The 18,085-nt window shown below is 45.3% G+C and overlaps 8 protein-coding genes across 9 annotated transcripts; 5 read left to right on the top strand and 3 right to left on the bottom strand.

Annotated features, from left to right (window-relative positions):
* Window positions 1-58: 58 nt before the first annotated feature.
* Window positions 59-1,795, top strand: rept (RuvB-like helicase 2 rept). The gene has a single exon (XM_018102222.3). The coding sequence runs from the start codon at window positions 244-246 to the stop codon at window positions 1,687-1,689; it is 1,446 nt and encodes a 481-aa protein (XP_017957711.1). The 5' UTR covers window positions 59-243; the 3' UTR covers window positions 1,690-1,795.
* A 102-nt stretch (window positions 1,796-1,897) lies between these two features.
* nes (lysophosphatidylcholine acyltransferase 3 protein nessy) lies at window positions 1,898-4,731 on the bottom strand. The gene is made up of 4 exons (XM_018102223.3): window positions 4,417-4,731; window positions 3,897-4,016; window positions 2,798-3,828; window positions 1,898-2,739 (listed from the first exon to the last, which is right to left on the bottom strand). Exons 2-4 carry the CDS (start codon window positions 3,973-3,975, stop codon window positions 2,425-2,427), a joined length of 1,425 nt encoding a protein of 474 aa, XP_017957712.1. The 5' UTR covers window positions 3,976-4,016; window positions 4,417-4,731; the 3' UTR covers window positions 1,898-2,424.
* Window positions 4,732-4,802: 71 nt separating this feature from the next.
* Bet1 (blocked early in transport 1) lies at window positions 4,803-5,777 on the top strand. Its single transcript, XM_018102673.3, has 2 exons — window positions 4,803-5,088; window positions 5,150-5,777. The coding sequence occupies exon 2, from the start codon at window positions 5,207-5,209 to the stop codon at window positions 5,558-5,560; it is 354 nt and encodes a 117-aa protein (XP_017958162.1). The 5' UTR covers window positions 4,803-5,088; window positions 5,150-5,206; the 3' UTR covers window positions 5,561-5,777.
* On the bottom strand, window positions 5,729-7,325 carry Max (MYC associated factor X). The gene is made up of 5 exons (XM_018102672.3): window positions 7,083-7,325; window positions 6,952-7,017; window positions 6,681-6,788; window positions 6,253-6,376; window positions 5,729-6,188 (listed from the first exon to the last, which is right to left on the bottom strand). The coding sequence occupies exons 1-5, from the start codon at window positions 7,125-7,127 to the stop codon at window positions 6,049-6,051; spliced, it is 483 nt and encodes a 160-aa protein (XP_017958161.1). The 5' UTR covers window positions 7,128-7,325; the 3' UTR covers window positions 5,729-6,048.
* A 139-nt stretch (window positions 7,326-7,464) lies between these two features.
* LOC108651985 (SOSS complex subunit C homolog) lies at window positions 7,465-8,099 on the top strand. Its single transcript, XM_018101952.3, has 2 exons — window positions 7,465-7,780; window positions 7,856-8,099. Exons 1-2 carry the CDS (start codon window positions 7,670-7,672, stop codon window positions 8,090-8,092), a joined length of 348 nt encoding a protein of 115 aa, XP_017957441.1. The 5' UTR covers window positions 7,465-7,669; the 3' UTR covers window positions 8,093-8,099.
* A 35-nt stretch (window positions 8,100-8,134) lies between these two features.
* Mettl5 (Methyltransferase like 5) lies at window positions 8,135-9,309 on the top strand. Its single transcript, XM_018101948.3, has 2 exons — window positions 8,135-8,622; window positions 9,046-9,309. Exons 1-2 carry the CDS (start codon window positions 8,135-8,137, stop codon window positions 9,197-9,199), a joined length of 642 nt encoding a protein of 213 aa, XP_017957437.1. The 3' UTR covers window positions 9,200-9,309.
* Window positions 9,250-11,309, bottom strand: Aldh7A1 (aldehyde dehydrogenase 7 family member A1). 2 transcript variants are annotated; one of them, XM_018101940.3, is made up of 2 exons: window positions 11,166-11,309; window positions 9,250-10,956 (listed from the first exon to the last, which is right to left on the bottom strand). In XM_018101940.3, the coding sequence occupies exon 2, from the start codon at window positions 10,948-10,950 to the stop codon at window positions 9,334-9,336; it is 1,617 nt and encodes a 538-aa protein (XP_017957429.1). In that variant the 5' UTR covers window positions 10,951-10,956; window positions 11,166-11,309; the 3' UTR covers window positions 9,250-9,333. The 2 variants fall into 2 exon arrangements, with proteins under 2 accessions (XP_017957429.1, XP_017957430.1); XM_018101941.3 differs by having other exon boundaries at window positions 9,250-10,951; window positions 11,166-11,288.
* Window positions 11,310-12,013: 704 nt separating this feature from the next.
* On the top strand, window positions 12,014-16,632 carry LOC108651974 (uncharacterized). Its single transcript, XM_018101937.3, has 7 exons — window positions 12,014-12,296; window positions 12,401-12,504; window positions 12,575-12,656; window positions 13,537-14,298; window positions 14,510-14,921; window positions 14,980-15,444; window positions 15,509-16,632. Exons 1-7 carry the CDS (start codon window positions 12,222-12,224, stop codon window positions 16,222-16,224), a joined length of 2,616 nt encoding a protein of 871 aa, XP_017957426.1. The 5' UTR covers window positions 12,014-12,221; the 3' UTR covers window positions 16,225-16,632.
* The last annotated feature ends 1,453 nt before the right edge of the window (window positions 16,633-18,085 follow it).

Genomic DNA, 18,085 nt, shown 5'->3' with positions numbered 1-18,085 from the left:
CGAAACCAAAACGATTTAATCGTAGTTGGAGAAGTACGATATGTTTTTTTTGTCACGGAAATATCGATAGTAAAACACATGTCAAGCATATCGAGCCGGCAATTTGTTTTGTGTTGCCGAGCAACAAAGTATAAAATATTCGTTTAAATTGTTGACTTATTCCAAACAAGTCGAATCCGTTTTCAACGAGACGCACAACGGATTGAATTTCACACAAAAAGTGACTTGAAGAAATAGCAAATCATGGGAGAAGCTGAGAAAATCGAAGTGCGCGACATAACACGCATCGAGCGCATTGGCGCCCATTCGCACATTCGCGGCCTGGGATTGGACGATGTGCTGGAGGCGCGTGCTGTCTCCCAGGGCATGGTGGGCCAGAAGGATGCTCGCCGTGCCGCTGGCGTTGTGGTGCAAATGGTACGAGAGGGGAAAATTGCCGGACGTTGCATTTTGCTAGCCGGCGAGCCGAGTACAGGCAAAACGGCTATTGCCGTAGGCATGGCTCAGGCTCTAGGCACTGAGACGCCGTTTACCAGCATGTCTGGCTCGGAGATTTACTCTTTGGAGATGAGCAAGACGGAGGCGCTGTCACAGGCATTGCGCAAGAGCATTGGAGTGCGCATCAAGGAGGAGACAGAGATCATCGAGGGCGAAGTGGTTGAGATACAAATCGAACGTCCGGCTACCGGTACCGGCCAAAAGGTGGGCAAAGTGACACTGAAAACAACCGAAATGGAAACCAATTACGATTTGGGCAACAAAATCATCGAGTGCTTTATGAAGGAGAAGATTCAGGCCGGCGATGTCATCACCATAGACAAGGCTTCCGGCAAGGTGAACAAGCTGGGACGCAGCTTCACACGTGCACGCGATTACGATGCTACTGGGGCACAGACTCGCTTTGTCCAGTGCCCCGAGGGGGAGTTGCAGAAGCGCAAGGAAGTCGTGCACACTGTCACCCTGCACGAGATCGATGTCATCAACAGTCGCACCCATGGATTTCTGGCCCTGTTTTCCGGTGATACGGGCGAGATCAAGCAGGAGGTGCGCGACCAGATCAATAACAAGGTGCTGGAGTGGCGCGAGGAGGGCAAGGCCGAGATCAATCCGGGCGTCCTCTTCATTGACGAGGTGCATATGCTGGACATTGAGTGTTTCTCGTACTTGAATCGTGCCCTAGAATCTGATATGGCGCCTGTCGTGGTCATGGCCACCAATCGTGGCATAACACGCATTCGCGGCACCAATTACCGCAGTCCACATGGCATACCCATCGATCTGCTGGACCGCATGATTATCATACGCACCGTTCCCTACACCGAGAAGGAGGTCAAGGAGATACTCAAGATACGCTGCGAGGAGGAGGACTGCATCATGCATCCCGATGCCCTGACCATCCTAACACGCATCGCCACCGACACCAGCCTCCGCTATGCCATCCAATTGATAACCACGGCCAATTTGGTTTGTCGCCGTCGCAAGGCCACCGAAGTGAACACCGAGGACGTGAAAAAGGTCTACTCCCTGTTCCTGGACGAGAATCGCTCCAGCAAAATACTGAAGGAGTATCAGGATGATTACATGTTCAGCGAGATCAATGAGCTTGAGGAGGAGACTACCGGCGCTGGCGGAGGCGCCAAGCGTCGTGCGGACGCCGGCGATGGCGACGCTCAGCCCATGGAGCATTAATCCGCTGCCGTTGTCGCTCCCCCGTAACCATTCTCATACATTCTCATCATTCTATCCTTACTTGAGTCCCAATAAATATGTTTACAAAATGCATTGTATCTGTAAAGTGGAATGTTTCTCTTTATTGTGGAGTATTTGGAATTATAGATCTTTGATATCGCAGGCTCCTCCGTCAGATGTATCTACTTAAAACAGAATTCGCATCTCGTTGGGTGACTCAAGCAAGAAGTTTATTAATTTTTCGATAGAACCAATTTTGTTGAACAGAGTGTTACAAACTAGCTACCATATAATTTAAAAGCCTTGATTCTACAATATTTACAAGGTTCGAAATGTTATAAAGAGTTTTCAATTGATAATTGCTTAAATATGATTTTTAAATTTGCACTTTTTGCATAGCTGCTTCTATTCTTATACAGTTTGTGAGCATATGAAAATATATGTATATAAAATTGTCTTTATAGTTGGATAAGTCTCGACGCCGTTCATAGAGCAACTCAACTATGTTTCACTGACTAGACATTGCTTTCTATAATGAACGATTGAGAACAGCTACAACTTTACGCCACGTCCTTTAGTCCTTATCGCATTCAATCGTTTACCACTCACGTACATATATATGCAGATATATATGTGTGTGAGAGTAAACTATGATTATTTGGTAACATCTTCACATCAATTTTAAACGAAAGAAATTCTGCTGAATTGGACATTGCATACGGGTTTGCCGCTCCACTAATCTGTGGCTTGTTTTACAGTTGATGCTTTTGCGGCGGGCTCTCGATTCTGCGGCGGTTTGCTAATAAAATGACGATAGCCATGAAACAGGCAAGCCCAGATGAGCATGTATACGAAGCCGAAATAGTTGACTGCCCTGAAGACCGTGATCCAGCGCTCGTATTTGAGGAAAACAAATGAGGTGAGACACCAGCCCATGTAGACGATGTTATAGGACTTTAGGGACACGAAATAAAGAGCTTTATATATCATTGAATTGTTCAATGTTTCGCCATATCTGGGTAGAACTTCCTTGGTGTAAACGCGATCGATCTGTTAAACACAAAAATAATTATATCATATTTGATATAAATATATAAAAATTACTCACCTGCTTCTCGGTGCTGACAATCATGTACTCCATAAGGAATGCCATATAATAGCCACTATGGTAGCCGTGCCATACGGCTAGGAAACCCAAAGCAGCCGCGTAGCTAATGTTCCGATTGTTGAGGAACTTCAGACGCTTGAATATGTATTGAGCGACCCACTGATTGGTGTTCACATTGAAGCTCTGCACATAGTGTTCCATGGTGTTTCCGGTCTCGAGCAGCATTAGCTTGACATTGGTGCAGCCAGACCAATCCGGATTGCCCTGTGCATCGCGGCCCTTGTACGTGAAGCCAATGCACATGAGAGCGCCCTCGGCGAACAGCCAGCACGAAATGTATTTGTAGAGCGTGAACTTCGCCCAGAAGCCCAAGAAGAAAATGCGCTTGATGAAGTGCTGCTCCGCAAACTCGGGCGTCAGGAAATAGTTATCCGGCAGATAGGCCAAGCCCAGTTGGCAAACGATTAGGTAGAGCACACCCATGCCCAGGCGCTTGAGGCCGGCGTCCACGCAGCCCTCGTATTGGCGAAAATCACCATTCGTGAAGTTTTGGTATCGTCGATAGGGAAACTGCGGTCCGACCAAGAAGCCGCTGGGAAAGTAAGCATATGCCAGTAGCTGGAGGAACGATGGCGGATGCTTCAATGCCGTCTCACTCTGCTCTTTCGATAGGTTAGACACCGGCTTCAATCCGTCGGCCACATCGAAGCCGAAACCAATCATCCGCAACGTCAATATGCAATGTGGCATGGTCCACAGGATATCGTACTCGTTGCTGGCCGTGAAGTAATAGCCCAGCAGCAGGTAGCCCATGTGAAAGACAAAGTTGACGCCCAGCATTACGTGTGGGGCACCTCGCAGCAGATGCACCAGCACGAAGGTGACGCTGATGGCCAAGAGCGAATGATATGTATCCTTGCCATAATTGAAATAGCATAGACTGAGACCACAGAAGGCGAAAAAGAGGTGATGCAACGCCTTGTTCTCTAAATCGACAATCAGCTTACGATAGATCGCTGCAATCGGATAGCCTGAAGGAGTCGAATGGGTTATTACTAGAATTATTCAATTGAAATTACAATTATCTATGTAGCTTTACCAGCTATCAGGGTAACCAGTAAGCGAAAGGCCTCCACGGGCACGCCAGCCATTTCGGCCAGCGTTGCGGATAATTCCATTGCTGTAACTGGTACTGTTGTTGTTGTTGTTGTTCAAGGTGCTGCGGATCGAAAGAGAAGCCTTATCAGTGAATGTGCGCTTAGCAGATCGACGGTAGCCTTATCAGAGAATATGTTGCGGTTCAACGTGCAACGCTTTACGCACACCTAGAGATTACCGTTGTTTTAACTATAAAATGAAACGAGTTGCTAATTTGTTATACTAAATCGGCGTTAAATGTCTAAATTAGCTGCGCCCAGCGATGCGAAGTAAATCAAGGTCAACGCCATCGCGCCAACTCAGCGCCAATGGGTCATGACGAAATTTGGAAATGCAAAGCTGATAAGCAGGCCATATGATGAATATTGCAAGTGTATTGATCCGAGTAGGTAAGCCCAAAATACTTCTACTTTTGAGACGATTCAGAAAGTTAACCTTTAGAGCTTTGTTGTTGTTATTACCTTATAAGTATATTAAGTATTCAAGTACAATTAATTTACGTAATGGCAGGTCTATGCATTAAGTGTGTGTGCTTTTATATAATTTCACAAATCGAATGATTTAATTTTTGGCCGAAATTGATCACTGCACATAATTTGGAAAAGGGTTTAAAAGTTGCTATGGCAAATAGATTAAATAAAACAAACACGGCGTTACGTTATATCTCAACAGCTGATTTTGTCGGTACTACTAGTTCGATTACAACAACTGGTTCACTGACTACATTTGTAGTTCAATTGGAATTGCTCATAATTTCTATTATAGTTTACTGTTTTTATTTAAGAATTTAGCTTTGCAATAAAAACTATACTTTTATACTTTTAGGTGGAGTTGATAATTTAAAGTGTGGAACATTATTTATATGACACCATACGTATGCCACCAAAGTTGGTTGTGTCATACCGGCATAGTTCAATTGAAAGCTGCTCGGATCAAGCTGGTTCTGGAGCTGAACTCAGTACTCCAATAAACATTGCATTAATCAAACTGAAGATTGCAAGAGCCTGTGTTTAGGCAATTCCTCTAACACCTAGAGCACCTAAGCTTGAGAGCCAGCTGAATGGTGCAGAGGTCAAAACAAGCGAACAACCAACGAATAACCACAACGACCGCAGCAGCTGTTTTGCCTCTCAGTAAGCCGTTCGCCCCATTTGGTTTACGTGTCACAAAGTGTTAAAGGCCTTCCTCCCACAGCATTGTAGCTAAATTGATGCAAATCTGGCACACACAGGCAGCAGCAGCAGTGGCAGCATGCGACGCAACAACTATCCTTATCAGCCCCTAAATCAGAATCCTGGACCCAGTGCGCCCGCGAGTCACGATGCCCTCGAGGCGGAAAACGAACGCGCGGCCGAGGAGCTGCAGCAGAAGATCGGCGCACTCAAATCCCTGACCATAGACATTGGCAACGAAGTGCGCTACCAGGATAAACTGTTACGCGGCATCGACGACGACATGGATCGCACTGGCGGTTTTCTGGGCAACACAATGACACGCGTTGTGCGGCTGGCCAAGCAGGGCGGCGGCTCCAAGCAAATGTGTTATATGTTCCTCTTTGTGCTGTTCGTCTTTGTGCTGCTCTGGCTGACGCTCAAGTTCAAGTAGTGTGGCCGTATGTTAATTTTATACAAAAATATATATATTTTTAGATACCCTACAAAGTGTGGTTCACATAGGCGAATGCGGAAATCTGTGCAATCGGCAATTCAAATTGCAATGCCATCGCCGAAGTCAACAGATTGATAAACATATCCATATTTTATACATTGTAGATAGATTGGTTCATTGTTTAATAGACCTCATTTACCAAATTTACAAATGATTCCATTTTCACTGTTTCACTTATCTAATTCTTTAGATACTTAGAAATCTTGTATTAGTATGAGAGTACAAAATGACATTCACACACCACACCATGCTCCAGCGCATACACACACACACACACACACATTAAGGTATTGGTTGGGCGTAAGGCTCAAACTTATGGGGTAGACTGTTGCTCTTAATGCCCAGGCATTAGAATTTATGCTTCGATTGATTCGGTTACGATGCTAGCGTAAACCTGACAAAGTACAGCGTAGCTCTTTTATGGGCTATGCGTGGAAGGTCTTCATCTTTTTACTGCGTCGACTGAAATCGGACTGCTCCAAAATATCCTCCACATCGTTGCTAAGGTCGTCGTCGCCGCTCAAGAAGTCGCTGCCATTGGACCCGTTGCCCTCCAGGCGTCGTACTGAATGTATGGATATTCGTTTAGACTAAATTCTATTTTAGATCTTATTTCAAATAGGCCTTACTTTGTTCATCTAGTATCCTATTCTGTTCCTTTATTTCCTCGATGTCCTTTTTACTCTCAGTGATTTTTCGTCGCAGCGTTTGAATGCATTCGGTGGTCTTTTTGAGTATTTGCGCACGACTCGCCTAAGGTAGCGCGAAAGGATTAGTGTCTGGGACTTAGCTCAATAAATTAAGACAACATATAACTACAATGTTAATTAAGCCAAGTCACAGCTCACTATGTTCCAGCAAGATATCTGTTGCCCCTTATAATTACTCTCTTACTCCCACTTCTACCATCTTTTCATAATTTAACGTAAACATATACATACATATATGTATAAGGGAACTTTTCAAATATAACTCTACGCTTTACTAACTAAGGCTGCTCTAACGACTCCCTCTCTTGTAAGTTAAGATCATCTATCATATTGCTCAACTCGCTCACCTTTTCGCCTTTTAGCGTGGGCACTGCTTCACGCAGGTTGCTGAAACTCTCTTTAATGTGATCTCTTCGACGACGCTCCAACGCATTGTGGTGTGCTCGCTTTTCGGCCTTGAACATAAAGAAAATAAACAACAAATTACTACCGCCTTCATTCATTCAGCAAGAAGAAGAAGCACAACAGAGACACGAGCACCAAGCGTCTGTTTATAAACAATAGCAACGTGGGTCTCGTGTTGTTATTAGTGATCTATTGTATTGCTGCATTGTTTACCGGGGTAAAATTAGCAGTGCTTGTGTGTCGCGAGGATCCAAGACCGTTATCAGAGTCTCCATCGTCCTGCGAGAAGAAAATATTCAAAATTATCTATGACGTCAATTGTGCACGTCATGATGTCTGCTTACGTCACTCTCGATGTCAATATCTCTATCGTCGTCGCTCATACTCATGATTGACGTTGTTCTCTTCTTACAATTCCAAGAAATGCAATTGAACTATATTCGATTTGTGTGGGCGTGTAAGCTGTTTGTTGTTATTGTATCCTGGCGTCTGTTTTGTGTATGCGTGCTATTTATTTTGTTTGCCAGCGCACGTTTTGGATAACAATCAGTGTGGCAGCAAACCAAAAATACCAAAATGAAGAATACCATGACTCACAACATATGGTATTTATAGCTAATTAAATGCGCAATACAACTTATTGGTAACGTGATTTACACCAACAGCGCTAACATGAGCTAATAATAATATAATTTCATTCATAAAATATAAAACTTTATGACAGAAGAGATGAAAATGCCAATTTTATATATTTTTGAATAGCTTGGAACTGTTTCGATCGTTCCGTTTAGTGAATTGTTCTTTGGAACCGATTCGGAACAACACAGTTTTAATGCAGAAAAAACAATAGAAACAAGAGCGCGTGTTGAACCGTTTTAATTATTTAATTTCTTTTTATTTAGTTATTCATACAAAATTTCGCCTATTTTTGATGGCTTTTCCCACATCAAGTGCACAACAAGCAGAAACGAACCGTAAAATACTTGAAGAAATACAAACCAAGAAACAGTTGCTCATCGGACTGGGTAGCACAGCGAATCAGGTAAATGTAAATACATATTCGTATATTTGTCATTAAAGTGACAGGTTAATAGATTTTTGGCTTGCTGCTTTGTAGATGCCCGCACCGCAGCTGCTTGGACAGCCGACAGTGACAGCTGAGTTTGTGCAGAACGTGAGCGCAACGCCTAATGCCGCTGGCGGCATCGCCGCGCCACGATCTGCATTTAATCCAACGAGCTCTACTACTCTGGGCTTCTTTATACCGCAGGATTCGTATTTTGGAAATAGTTTTATACCCGTGCTGCCTCGCCTGGAACCACTGCCGACACCGCCAGCGCCCAACTCCAAGTAATTTCATAGAACAATACACACGCCCACGTCCCCCAACATCAACATGACGCGCCTAAAGCTGAAGAAGCTCGAGGAGTATCTGCAGTGCGTCGATGGCTTTGAGAAGCCAAAGCTACTGCTGGAACAGTACCCGACCCCGCCCCACATCGCTGCCTGCATGACGCATTGCATGCAGGAGCAGCACGACGACATCGAGGGCAAACTGGTTGCTGATCTGGGATCTGGCTGCGGTATGCTAAGCATTGGTGCCACATTGCTGGGCGCGCAGCTCACCATCGGCTTTGAGCTAGACGACGCAGCTGTGGATACCTTTCGGCAAAACGTGGTGGACATGGAGCTGCCAAACGTGGACTGCATCCGTGCCGACGTACTCCACTTGCCTGGCAGCAAGTGGGACAAGGCCTTCGACACGGTTGTCATGAATCCGCCCTTTGGCACCAAGCACAATGCCGGCATGGATATGCGTTTCCTGGATGTGGGCATGCGATTGGCCACTGGCGCAGTCTACTCGCTGCACAAAACCTCCACCCGGTGAGTGAGCAGCTGCCAAAAAATAAATAAAAAATGTAGAGAAAAACAAAATTAATGTGCTTTACCTGAGTAAACGGAGAGAGAAATGTGAATGTTATCAATGCTATCAACTGCAGGCTGTACTGGACAAAATCTAAACCAAATATATTTAGAAGAAGCAAGCAAGCAATAAATTATTGTTAATATCAAGCTAATACGATTACCTAAATTATATATTCTAATAAATAAGAAGAGATTCAACTATTGTTTATGCTAAGCAAAAATAAATTTTTGATTCAATTTCGCATGAAAAATTAACTGTTAATTATGAACTAAGGCTAGGCCACAAATGTATTGCTAATTGCTATATCTTTATTATAGTCCGTAATCTGCTATACATAATTCGACTCTCTTATGCTCTCCCCCTCTCTCTCTCTCTTGCAGCGCTTACATCCAAAAGAAGTCGAAGGAATGGGGCGCTCGTGGCAAAGTCGTTGCCGAGCTGCGCTACAACCTGGAGGCCAGCTACAAATTCCACAAGCAAAAGTCGAAGGATATCGAGGTCGACTTTTGGCGCTTCGACCTCAGCGAGCTGTGACCCAGCTCCCCATTAAACCACTAGCTTAGGAAAAGATGAACCCATTTAAATGCATTTTTTGTTTATAGACATTTTTATAATACAAATCACGATAACAATGTTCGACTAAATTCAATTTCATATATGTAGCTTATTTACTCCACGTTGAAGACGACGCCCTGAGCGCAGGCCAGTTCGCCCGAGTGATTCACCGTGATGGTGGCACGCTTGCAGTACTGCTTCCAGGCATCCGAGCCCGATTCGCGGCCGCCGCCCGTTGCCTTCTCGCCGCCAAAGGCGCCGCCGATTTCGGCGCCATTTGTGGTCGTGTTGATGTTGACGATGCCGCAGTCGGAGCCCTGGGCGCCAATCCATTTGAAGGCCTGGCCAATGTTCTCCGTGAAGATGGCCGAGGAGAGGCCCTGCTCTACCTCGTTGTTCCAGGCCACCGCCTCGTCCACATTGCGCGCCTTCAATACGTAGACAATGGGCGCAAAGGTCTCACGATGCACCACGGGCGCATCATGTGGCAGTCCCGTGATAATGGTGGGCTCCACATAGTGGCCAGCACGCTCCAGGACACGTCCACCGAACGCCACGGTGCCGCCCAGCAGCTTGGCCTCCTCGATGGTCTCCTTGTAGCTGTCGACGTTCTGTTTGCTGTGCACCGGACCCACGAGGGTCTGCAGCTCCAGCTGGTGGCCAATGCGTGGCAGCAGCTGCGCGTACTTGGCCGTCAGCGCCTCCACAAAGCTGTCGTGGAGCTTCTCGTGCACAATGATGCGTCGGGTGGTGGTGCAGCGTTGTCCGCTGGTGCCAATGCAGCCGAAGAGCGCCGCATCCAGGGCCATCTTAATGTTGGCCGACTCGTCAATGATCAGGGCATTGTTGCCGCCCAGCTCGAGAATGACCTTGCCAAAGCGGCGCTGCACCTCCACGCCGACATCCCGACCCGTCTGGCAGCTGCCCGTGAAGCTGACCAGATTCACGCGCTGGTCGGCGACCAGGGCGGCGCCCACATCGGTGCCACCCTGGCAGAGGCTGACCACGGCCGGCAGATGGTTGCGCTGCAGCACCTCGGCCACAATCCGGGTGGTGGCCACGGAGACGAGCGGAGTGCTGGGCGCGCCCTTCCAGAGCACACCGTTGCCAGTGACCAGAGCGATGGCCGCGTTCCAGCCGAAGACGGCATTGGGGAAGTTGTAGGCGGATATGACGCCGACCAGGCCAAGCGGGCGCCACGCCTCCAGGATGGTGTGCTGGGCACGCTCCGAATTGATGAGCTGGCCGGAGTAGATGCGCGACAGGCCGACAGCATAGTCGCAGATGTCAATGAACTCCTGCACCTCGCCCTGGCCCTCGCTGTAGATCTTGCCCACCTCGAGGGAGACGAGTTTGCCCAGTGGCTCCTTGTACTTGCGCAGCTCGTCGCCGATCTGACGCACGATTTCACCACGCACCGGGGCGGGCACCTGACGCCACTGCCTGTAGGCCTCAACGGTCAAGCCAATGGTCTGATGCAGCTCCTGCACGGTGCCCTGGCGCACTGAGGCAATGGGCTGACCGGTGCCGGGATCATAGCTGGTGATGCTCTGTCCGCGGCCCTGCCAGTGGCCAGAGTAGACGCCGGGATTGTCGCGTTCCAGTCCGAGATCCTTGAGGAAACTGTACTCTGGCTGGTCGATCAGATAGGAGGCACTGCGCACCTGCTGCTGCAGCTGGCCACGCTGCACCGCTAGGCGGCCCGTCAAATGTCTCAGATTTGCGATCATGCTATGCTGTGCCAAGAAGAAGACAAAAAAACACACAAAGAAGAAACGCAGTGAGATTTATGGATTGCTGATACGCCTGATACGAGCACGGTATCGCAGCGATAAGCGCTAAATTGTCGCTGGTTGCTGGCACTGAAAATATTCCGACAGCGCGCCCCCAGCAATGAGCTCGGCCACTGATTAGCACTGCATCCCGGGCTTTTGAGTTCACTTACTTTTGTTGTCCACTTAGGTCCGCTGCTAGTCGATGTGCTCCCTGCACCGCTCAATTATCAACTGAACCGTTGAGCGATCGAGCGGCCGAGCGGCCGAGCGGCGGCTTATCTTGCATTGAATGGGCATTGTATATATATATACATACATATATATATGTATGTATATGTATGGACATTTGGAGAGCGAATGTTTAACATTATCTTTACGGCTCTGCCTCCCTCTCTCTCTTTCTTACTCTTTCTCTCTCTCTCTCTCTTTCTCTCTCTTACCTGATAGCTTGAAAACAGTTACACATTTGTTTTAAAACAGATCTTATTTACCAGATAAGATTAAGAAACAGCTTATTATAGAAGTATTATTGACTTAATACACTTGCTGCTAAAATTGATTTTTTATTTTAATTTAATATAGTAAACATTAAATTTTAAGTATCACCCAAGTTTACTATATATTATTAAATATAAATACAAATGGAGTTTATTTTAAATATTTGTTTTACAAATAAATACGTAGAAATATATATAAACCAATCGTTATTTTTTTATTAAATTAAGTCTTGGCTCTATTGTTTTTTTAATTAGCATAAATATGAATATTAAACAAAATATGTGTTTATTAAATATTAGTTATATTAATTAGTATATGCAGCCCAAAAAAATGATGTGCTTCTAAAACTCCAGAAAAATATGCCAAATTTAAAAAAATAAAAACTAAATAAATATGTAATTAATATAATAAATATTGTATAATAAATAAATATATACTTTTCATTATCAAAGTATAAAAATTTAATTTTTAAATAAAATTTATTTAAAATACAAATATTTTATTTTATTATAAAATCGGGTATACGCTTCGCTTATCAAATTTCAAATATCTGGAAAAATAACTGCAAAGTGCTCTTATCGGTATTCACGCTACATCATCCATCAGGCCTTGGAGTCGTTGTCCTGGCAACAATTCGACACAAGTTCACAGTGTGCTGTTTGCTCGATATCCTCGATTGGCTCTGGCTAATCAGTTTTGCAGTTTGGCAGCGAAAAGAATTCGTCGGAATGGAGGTGCTCGAGGAGGGAAATTTAATGGACCGCGTGCCCATTTTGCTGCAGCGCGATTTGGAGTTCTATCAGGTGCCCGCACAGACTGACCGCAATGCGAGAGAGAAGTGCTTTTGGGAAAACTCGTTAACACATTGTTTCTGACAATGCCCATTCTTGATTTGTTTCACGAATAGACGCATCAGCGCGTGCTGCAGGAGCCCATCTGCCCGGGCGTGGTGGGCGGAAAGCTAGACTTTCCGCGCTATGCATCGTTTGCATCCATTAAACTGATACGCTGGTAGGTCGAGTTGCCCTGCAAACTTTCCCCTGGCGCTGCTCCATTTTGACTGGGTCAACTTTTCGTTTAGGTGGGAGGACGAATACTTTGCTTCCTATCGCAAACATTCGGGTCTGCTGCATACCGAAAAGGAGCTGAACGAATGCGACTTCGTAAGTTTATGATATCTAATAATCCGATCATTTATGTAGACTTCGTGTGTTAATGATAATCAATTATGTATATGTGTATATGTCTATTATTTCTTCTAAATATTTCCTTTAAATATTTAATCTAAGTATTTCCTTTAGTGTTTTCTCCAAATATTTCCTTCAAGAGTTTCTTCTATTTCTAAGTATTCCGTCTATGTATTTGCTCAGACTATACCTTCTAGGTATTTCCTTCAAGAATTTCTTCTATTTCTAAGTATTTCCTCTTAGTTATTTCCACTTAGTTATTTCCCTTAAGTAATTCCTCTTCAGATTAGCTGAATACAGTTTACTATACTGCACGACGCCACGGCTTTCATCAGGCCTAGGCGACTGAAGAAATGCTGCAGCTGCTGCCCTTTATATAGTCGCTCTCAAATGTTGTAATCGACGCCAGGTAGAGGCTATTGGAGTCGAGCTTTAAGTAACCAATGCGAACACTCTTTGCTGCTGCAAGCATTATAGCTTCGATTTACTCGAGTATAAATACCAAATGAATATTGTTGACCACATCTAGAGAACTTTAATGATCTTCTGTAGTTTTTCGTCATCCCATTCTGTTCGCAGACAGAGAGAGAGAGAAAGACAAATAGAGATGGAGACAGACAGAGAGACAGATATACAGACAGACATACGAACATGTATATGTATAAGAAAACAAACACGTATAGTTAAAACGGATTATCTCATTACGCTGTTCAAGAATATATTTATATATACATTCATGATAAGCCTAAGCCTTAATACGCTAAATAAGTTCTGTAACAGAGATTAGCTGGAACAATATAGAAAATATACTGAAGCACAGCCTATATCTGCATATCTAATCTATTGACCTCCACAGAGCAGCGTCACGGTCAAAACTTCTGATCCGGATAAGTTTGTGAGTTTGGTCACCAAGTCAGCGGATCTGCTGTTGGAGCACATACATCGGCTCTCGCAGGAGTCGCTGGACCATGCCGATCTCTCAGTGCTGACGGCCACGATTGGCGCGGCTGCGCTGGTGAAGAACTCGCTGAGCGTCTACATGCAGGCAGCCACGACTACGATATGTCCGCCCAAGGGCGATGAGAAGGGCGGTGCGCTGAAGCTGAGCTTCAAGCAATACGCCCAGATGTCCGAGGCGTTGGCTGAGCGTTTGCTGGACCTGCACTGTCGCCTGCTGCTGTTGTATATCATTCAGGATGCGGACTGCCTGCACTGGGAGGACACGCAGCCGTTCTTCGAGTCGGAGCGCGGCTCGTATACGGTGCAAATGTGGTGGCACTACATGCGCGGCACCAAGGCCGATCTCTGGAACTCGGTGCCGCCGAAGATGGCGCAAAAGATCTTCGCCGGGATGCTGAACGAGACACTGAGTGTGCTGACGGTGCGGTACACGCAGATCGTGACCAGCGTGGCCCGTGCGCAGCTGCATCTGGTGGACATCTGCAACATGCTGCTCTGCATCGCCGAGCTGTTGCCCCACGTCTGTGAGAGCGGCGAGGCCTATGTGGGCCTCCAGCTGAGCAATCAGAGCGTCATCGTCAGGGATATTCATGCCAAGTGCCGGGAGCTCTTCTACTGTCTATTGTTGCGTGGAGCGCCCCTTGGTGTGCTATCCAAGGTGAGTGGATATAGTTGAATGATAGACCGTTGGAACTTGAGAGTTATCTATGGGAATTCCCTTATCTTACGATACGATACGATTTATTAAAGGCCTAGAATATCTGGGTTTAGGATTCATTGGTATCTCCTAATTCTGTAGGAGTCTTTTACCATCTCCCACCTCCCTTCTATTTTTACCAATATCTAATACTCTTCATTCCATTCGGCAGGTCTTTCGCAAAGGCCTGGATAACATGGAAATGTTTAGCTCCCGTCATGGTCTGCCATCGGCTTGGATTATCTTTGCGCTGCCCCGCTACTTTCCCAAGGAGCAGTCGTGTCAGTGGGTCACCGAATTCGCCGATCTGACCACCAACACGGCCATCTCCTTGGACTTGCGGGTGCTGCTGGCGTTTCCCGAGGCGCACTGGTCGTATCTGCTGAAGATTCTGCTGATGCGCGATGCCCACCTGACGGGCATTATAATGCGCCATCTCATGCAACATTTGCCGTCTTCGGAGAACTTTAAGAATGTGGCCAAGCACTCGTTCACCAGCGCCGAGGGAGCTCCACTGAAATGCGAAGCGTTTCTGTGTCGTGGCGAGTGCTTCAATGTCACCGACTCCATAGCTGCGGACATAGGCGAGCTCCAGTGGGAATAAATAATATATGTAATAATGATTGTAGATTATGTTCGCAGATCCCGTTGGCCAGTCCAACTACCAGATTGTGCTGTCCCTCACATACCTGATTGTGGCCGTGGGCAAGGCCGTCGACATCAAGTCCTGCCTGATAAGGACCCTAGAGGAGCACGCCGTGAGCGGCTGGAGCGATTGCCTGGACAAGCGCCAGGTGTGGAATCAGAAGCGCACGCCCTGGCTGGAGGCCATCATGCACTTTGTGTATCCAGTGCTCGACTGCGTCGTCGAGATGCTGATCAATGCCGTCGAGAACGGCGCCAGCATGTACCAAGCCATGTCCCTGGCACTCACTTGCATCTCAGAGATCTGGGATTGCATGCCCGAGGGCTTGTATAAGATCACAGCCCTGCTGCAGGACATAATACCAGTGTCGACGCGCCCATTGGGGGACTCGGTGCTGCTGCAGGTGGTCTTTGCAGCGCTCTACACGGAGCTGATCAAGACGGCCGAGGCGCAGGAGCAGGGTGAGCTGCGAATGAAGCTATAGAAGGTCATAGAAGGGAAATACATATATCTCTCTGTTTACAGCCAAGAATGAGGACAAGGCTGCCATTTGTTACTCCCTGTCGGAGGCCATTTGCTCCGTGGACGAGGACGACAAGCACACGGACCAGATCGAGCTGTTTCTCAAGCAGGCCAAGGAGAGCATCAATCTGGACACGGACTTCGGCAGCAGCTGCGGGCGTGGCGCCGGCGGCATGAGCGCCGTCAGCACCGTCAAAATGGATGACCTGGCCATGACCAACGCCGAGTCGGAGCGCTTGAGCCACAGTCCGCCGGCCAATTACGCCATGGAACTGGATGTGGGCATTGCGGACTACATAGCCGAGGTGCTGGCCAGCGATGTGCTGACCACAAACATCGGCAAGCAGGCGCTGAAGGTGATCTACAATTATCTGAAGTTCAACAAGGACTGGCTGCTCGAGCAGCTGGGCACGGGCGACAACGAGCCAAGTCCGTTCCAGGGCGTGCTGGGCCAGAACATCAAGGAGGCCAAGACCTCGGTGCTCAAGTCCATGTTCTTCATTGGCAACACGCCCTTCGATCAGCTGCTAACGGGCTCCCTGAAGATCGACTACGTCGGCTGGCTGCAGATGCCGCTGTCCCTCAATCCGGAGCGGGCGTGGCTGCATCTGACGCGTCGCTGTGATTTCCAGGAGGACAGCAAGCTGGCGCTGCCGGAGGTGGCCATGGTGGCTGGCATAACCAAGATAATGAAACGTCGTAAAGACTTTGCCAAGTGAGGCGGACTACGTCGGGCTGTCTGGCTGTCTGGCTGGCCCCGTCGCATCATTAGCATTGCGCATACGCCACGTCGTACAGCCAGTAAAGATGCCATTAACGGCGCATAATGCAAACAGCACGACAGCTTCGCACTCCACACAGCTCGCTTGGCAAAATGAGAGATGCAAGAGATGTAGATAAACCTGAAGCAGGCTAAAAAAATATTTGCTCCTTCAGCTGCTCCTGTGTTTAATATATCAAGGGCGGTGCAGGCGGTGCGCTGTAGACGGGGCGGGCAGGGGCTTAGCCGTCTTGTTGGTAGGTCCAAGGAATGGCGGCATTTTCGCTGCCGAAAAATGTTTTTGTCCACACGCTGCGTAGATGCCGCAATTGTCAACTGCTCCGTGGAGCAGCAGCAGGAGAAGTAGCAGCAGAGTGGCAGCTTCCGCCCTTCCACGGCAATTGCCACGCAGAGCGCCAGTTATGAAAATTACTGAAACGACGCCAACAAACATACAAAGTGATGAACGCGGGGGCTGGGGATTGGCCAGAGAAACTGAGGCTAACGGGCCAGCGACTGTCGCATGGAAAACACACACCAGCAACAGCAACAACAGCAACAGCAACAACAGCAACAGCAACAGCAACAGCAACAACAGCAACAACAGCAACAACAACAGCAGCAGCAACAGCACTACCACCAACAACAACAGCAACAACAACATGAAGGGCAACGTGACATATAAAACGGAATCAACAAAGAATTCGGGAGTCGGCTTTGAGCACTTGAGAAATGCGCTGCCCTAAAGTAAGCAACATTAATTTTGGGAGACTTATTAAGAGTTTATGTTAAACAGTTGAATATGAAATTTATGCAGCTGACTTGCTTTTATATAAAATTATTATTATTAATAATACTCCCATAAATCTAAGTACCAGCCGGTTTAATGAAAGCATATAGTCTTTATTTAAGAGCGATGTTTCATAAATAATTATAAATAATGCTGATGCATAGAAAATAGATATAACAAAAAATACAAAATTAAAGACATTTTGTGAATTAAAAATAGAAATTTTTGTATATATATATTTTTTTATAATTTTCTTTTTTTTTGTGAATAAATCAATAAATTTTATTGTATTCATATTTAATTATTGTATTAATTATTTAATTTTTGTTTTTTATTTATTTATTGTATTATATACAATTATCTTATTATTATCATTTTACTTATCATTTTTATTTATTTTTTATTTATAAGAGAAATATATTAATTTTAAAAGCAATTTTAATTTTTTGATTTTCTCAATATCATTTATTTATTTTATTATTAAAAATTATCTTATTTTATTTTTATTTATTTTTTATAAATAAGAAATAAAATAATAATATTAAAATCATTTTTTTATTTAAAAAAATATTATTTATATATTTTAATATATAAATATATTTAAATATATATAATATTTAAAGTTTTCTTATTTTCTTATTTTTTTTTTTTTATAATAATAAACTAAATATCAATCTAAAAGCCAATTTAAATATCAATTGTATATACTTGCGTTTATTATAAATTATATGAACTATTTTAGAGGACTGCAAAATTTTCCGACTTTTACTTTCACATTATGCATAAATATTAATAAAATTTGTTCCACTGCAGCAACATGTGTCTAAGCAAACTTAGTTAAACTTAGCTTTGGGTAACTTTCATATAAACATTTAGACAAACACAAACGCAGCAACAATTTGCAGTTTCTTAAATGTTTACTCGCAAAATAATACAAATAAAAACAGACTTCTACAATCTCTAACTTTATAGCCATGCTAAAACTTTCATTCAGCAAACAGTAGATGGTATTATTGAAATTGCAATATTA

Source organism: Drosophila navojoa, chromosome 4, assembly GCF_054131105.1.
Source record: "Drosophila navojoa isolate 15081-1374.11 chromosome 4, UAZ_NAV_1.0, whole genome shotgun sequence".
Classification (NCBI taxonomy): domain Eukaryota; kingdom Metazoa; phylum Arthropoda; class Insecta; order Diptera; family Drosophilidae; genus Drosophila; species Drosophila navojoa.
Note: the sequence above shows the minus strand (reverse complement) of the source record. Positions and strands in the feature narration are given on the sequence as shown.

What these genes read in the sequence shown, in the direction of transcription:
- rept (XM_018102222.3), top strand. Translation starts at nt 244, where the DNA reads ATGGGAGAAGCTGAGAAAATCGAAGTGCGCGACATAACACGCATCGAG.
- Max (XM_018102672.3), bottom strand. Translation starts at nt 7,127, where the DNA reads ATGAGTATGAGCGACGACGATAGAGATATTGACATCGAGAGTGAC. An exon ending in ATATTGACATCGAGAGTGAC is followed by an intron (nt 7,018 to 7,082) that starts GTAAGCAGACAT and finishes TTCTTCTCGCAG; the next exon opens with GACGATGGAGACTCTGATAA. An exon ending in GCACTGCTAATTTTACCCCG is followed by an intron (nt 6,789 to 6,951) that starts GTAAACAATGCA and finishes TTTATGTTCAAG; the next exon opens with GCCGAAAAGCGAGCACACCA.
- Bet1 (XM_018102673.3), top strand. Translation starts at nt 5,207, where the DNA reads ATGCGACGCAACAACTATCCTTATCAGCCCCTAAATCAGAATCCTGGA.
- Aldh7A1 (XM_018101940.3), bottom strand. Translation starts at nt 10,950, where the DNA reads ATGATCGCAAATCTGAGACATTTGACGGGCCGCCTAGCGGTGCAGCGT.
- Mettl5 (XM_018101948.3), top strand. Translation starts at nt 8,135, where the DNA reads ATGACGCGCCTAAAGCTGAAGAAGCTCGAGGAGTATCTGCAGTGCGTC. An exon ending in CTGCACAAAACCTCCACCCG is followed by an intron (nt 8,623 to 9,045) that starts GTGAGTGAGCAG and finishes TCTCTCTTGCAG; the next exon opens with CGCTTACATCCAAAAGAAGT.
- LOC108651985 (XM_018101952.3), top strand. Translation starts at nt 7,670, where the DNA reads ATGGCTTTTCCCACATCAAGTGCACAACAAGCAGAAACGAACCGTAAA. An exon ending in TGGGTAGCACAGCGAATCAG is followed by an intron (nt 7,781 to 7,855) that starts GTAAATGTAAAT and finishes GCTGCTTTGTAG; the next exon opens with ATGCCCGCACCGCAGCTGCT.
- LOC108651974 (XM_018101937.3), top strand. Translation starts at nt 12,222, where the DNA reads ATGGAGGTGCTCGAGGAGGGAAATTTAATGGACCGCGTGCCCATTTTG. An exon ending in GCGATTTGGAGTTCTATCAG is followed by an intron (nt 12,297 to 12,400) that starts GTGCCCGCACAG and finishes TTTCACGAATAG; the next exon opens with ACGCATCAGCGCGTGCTGCA. An exon ending in GGCCGAGGCGCAGGAGCAGG is followed by an intron (nt 15,445 to 15,508) that starts GTGAGCTGCGAA and finishes CTCTGTTTACAG; the next exon opens with CCAAGAATGAGGACAAGGCT.
- nes (XM_018102223.3), bottom strand. Translation starts at nt 3,975, where the DNA reads ATGGAATTATCCGCAACGCTGGCCGAAATGGCTGGCGTGCCCGTGGAG. An exon ending in ACTGGTTACCCTGATAGCTG is followed by an intron (nt 3,829 to 3,896) that starts GTAAAGCTACAT and finishes CGACTCCTTCAG; the next exon opens with GCTATCCGATTGCAGCGATC. An exon ending in TTGTCAGCACCGAGAAGCAG is followed by an intron (nt 2,740 to 2,797) that starts GTGAGTAATTTT and finishes TGTGTTTAACAG; the next exon opens with ATCGATCGCGTTTACACCAA.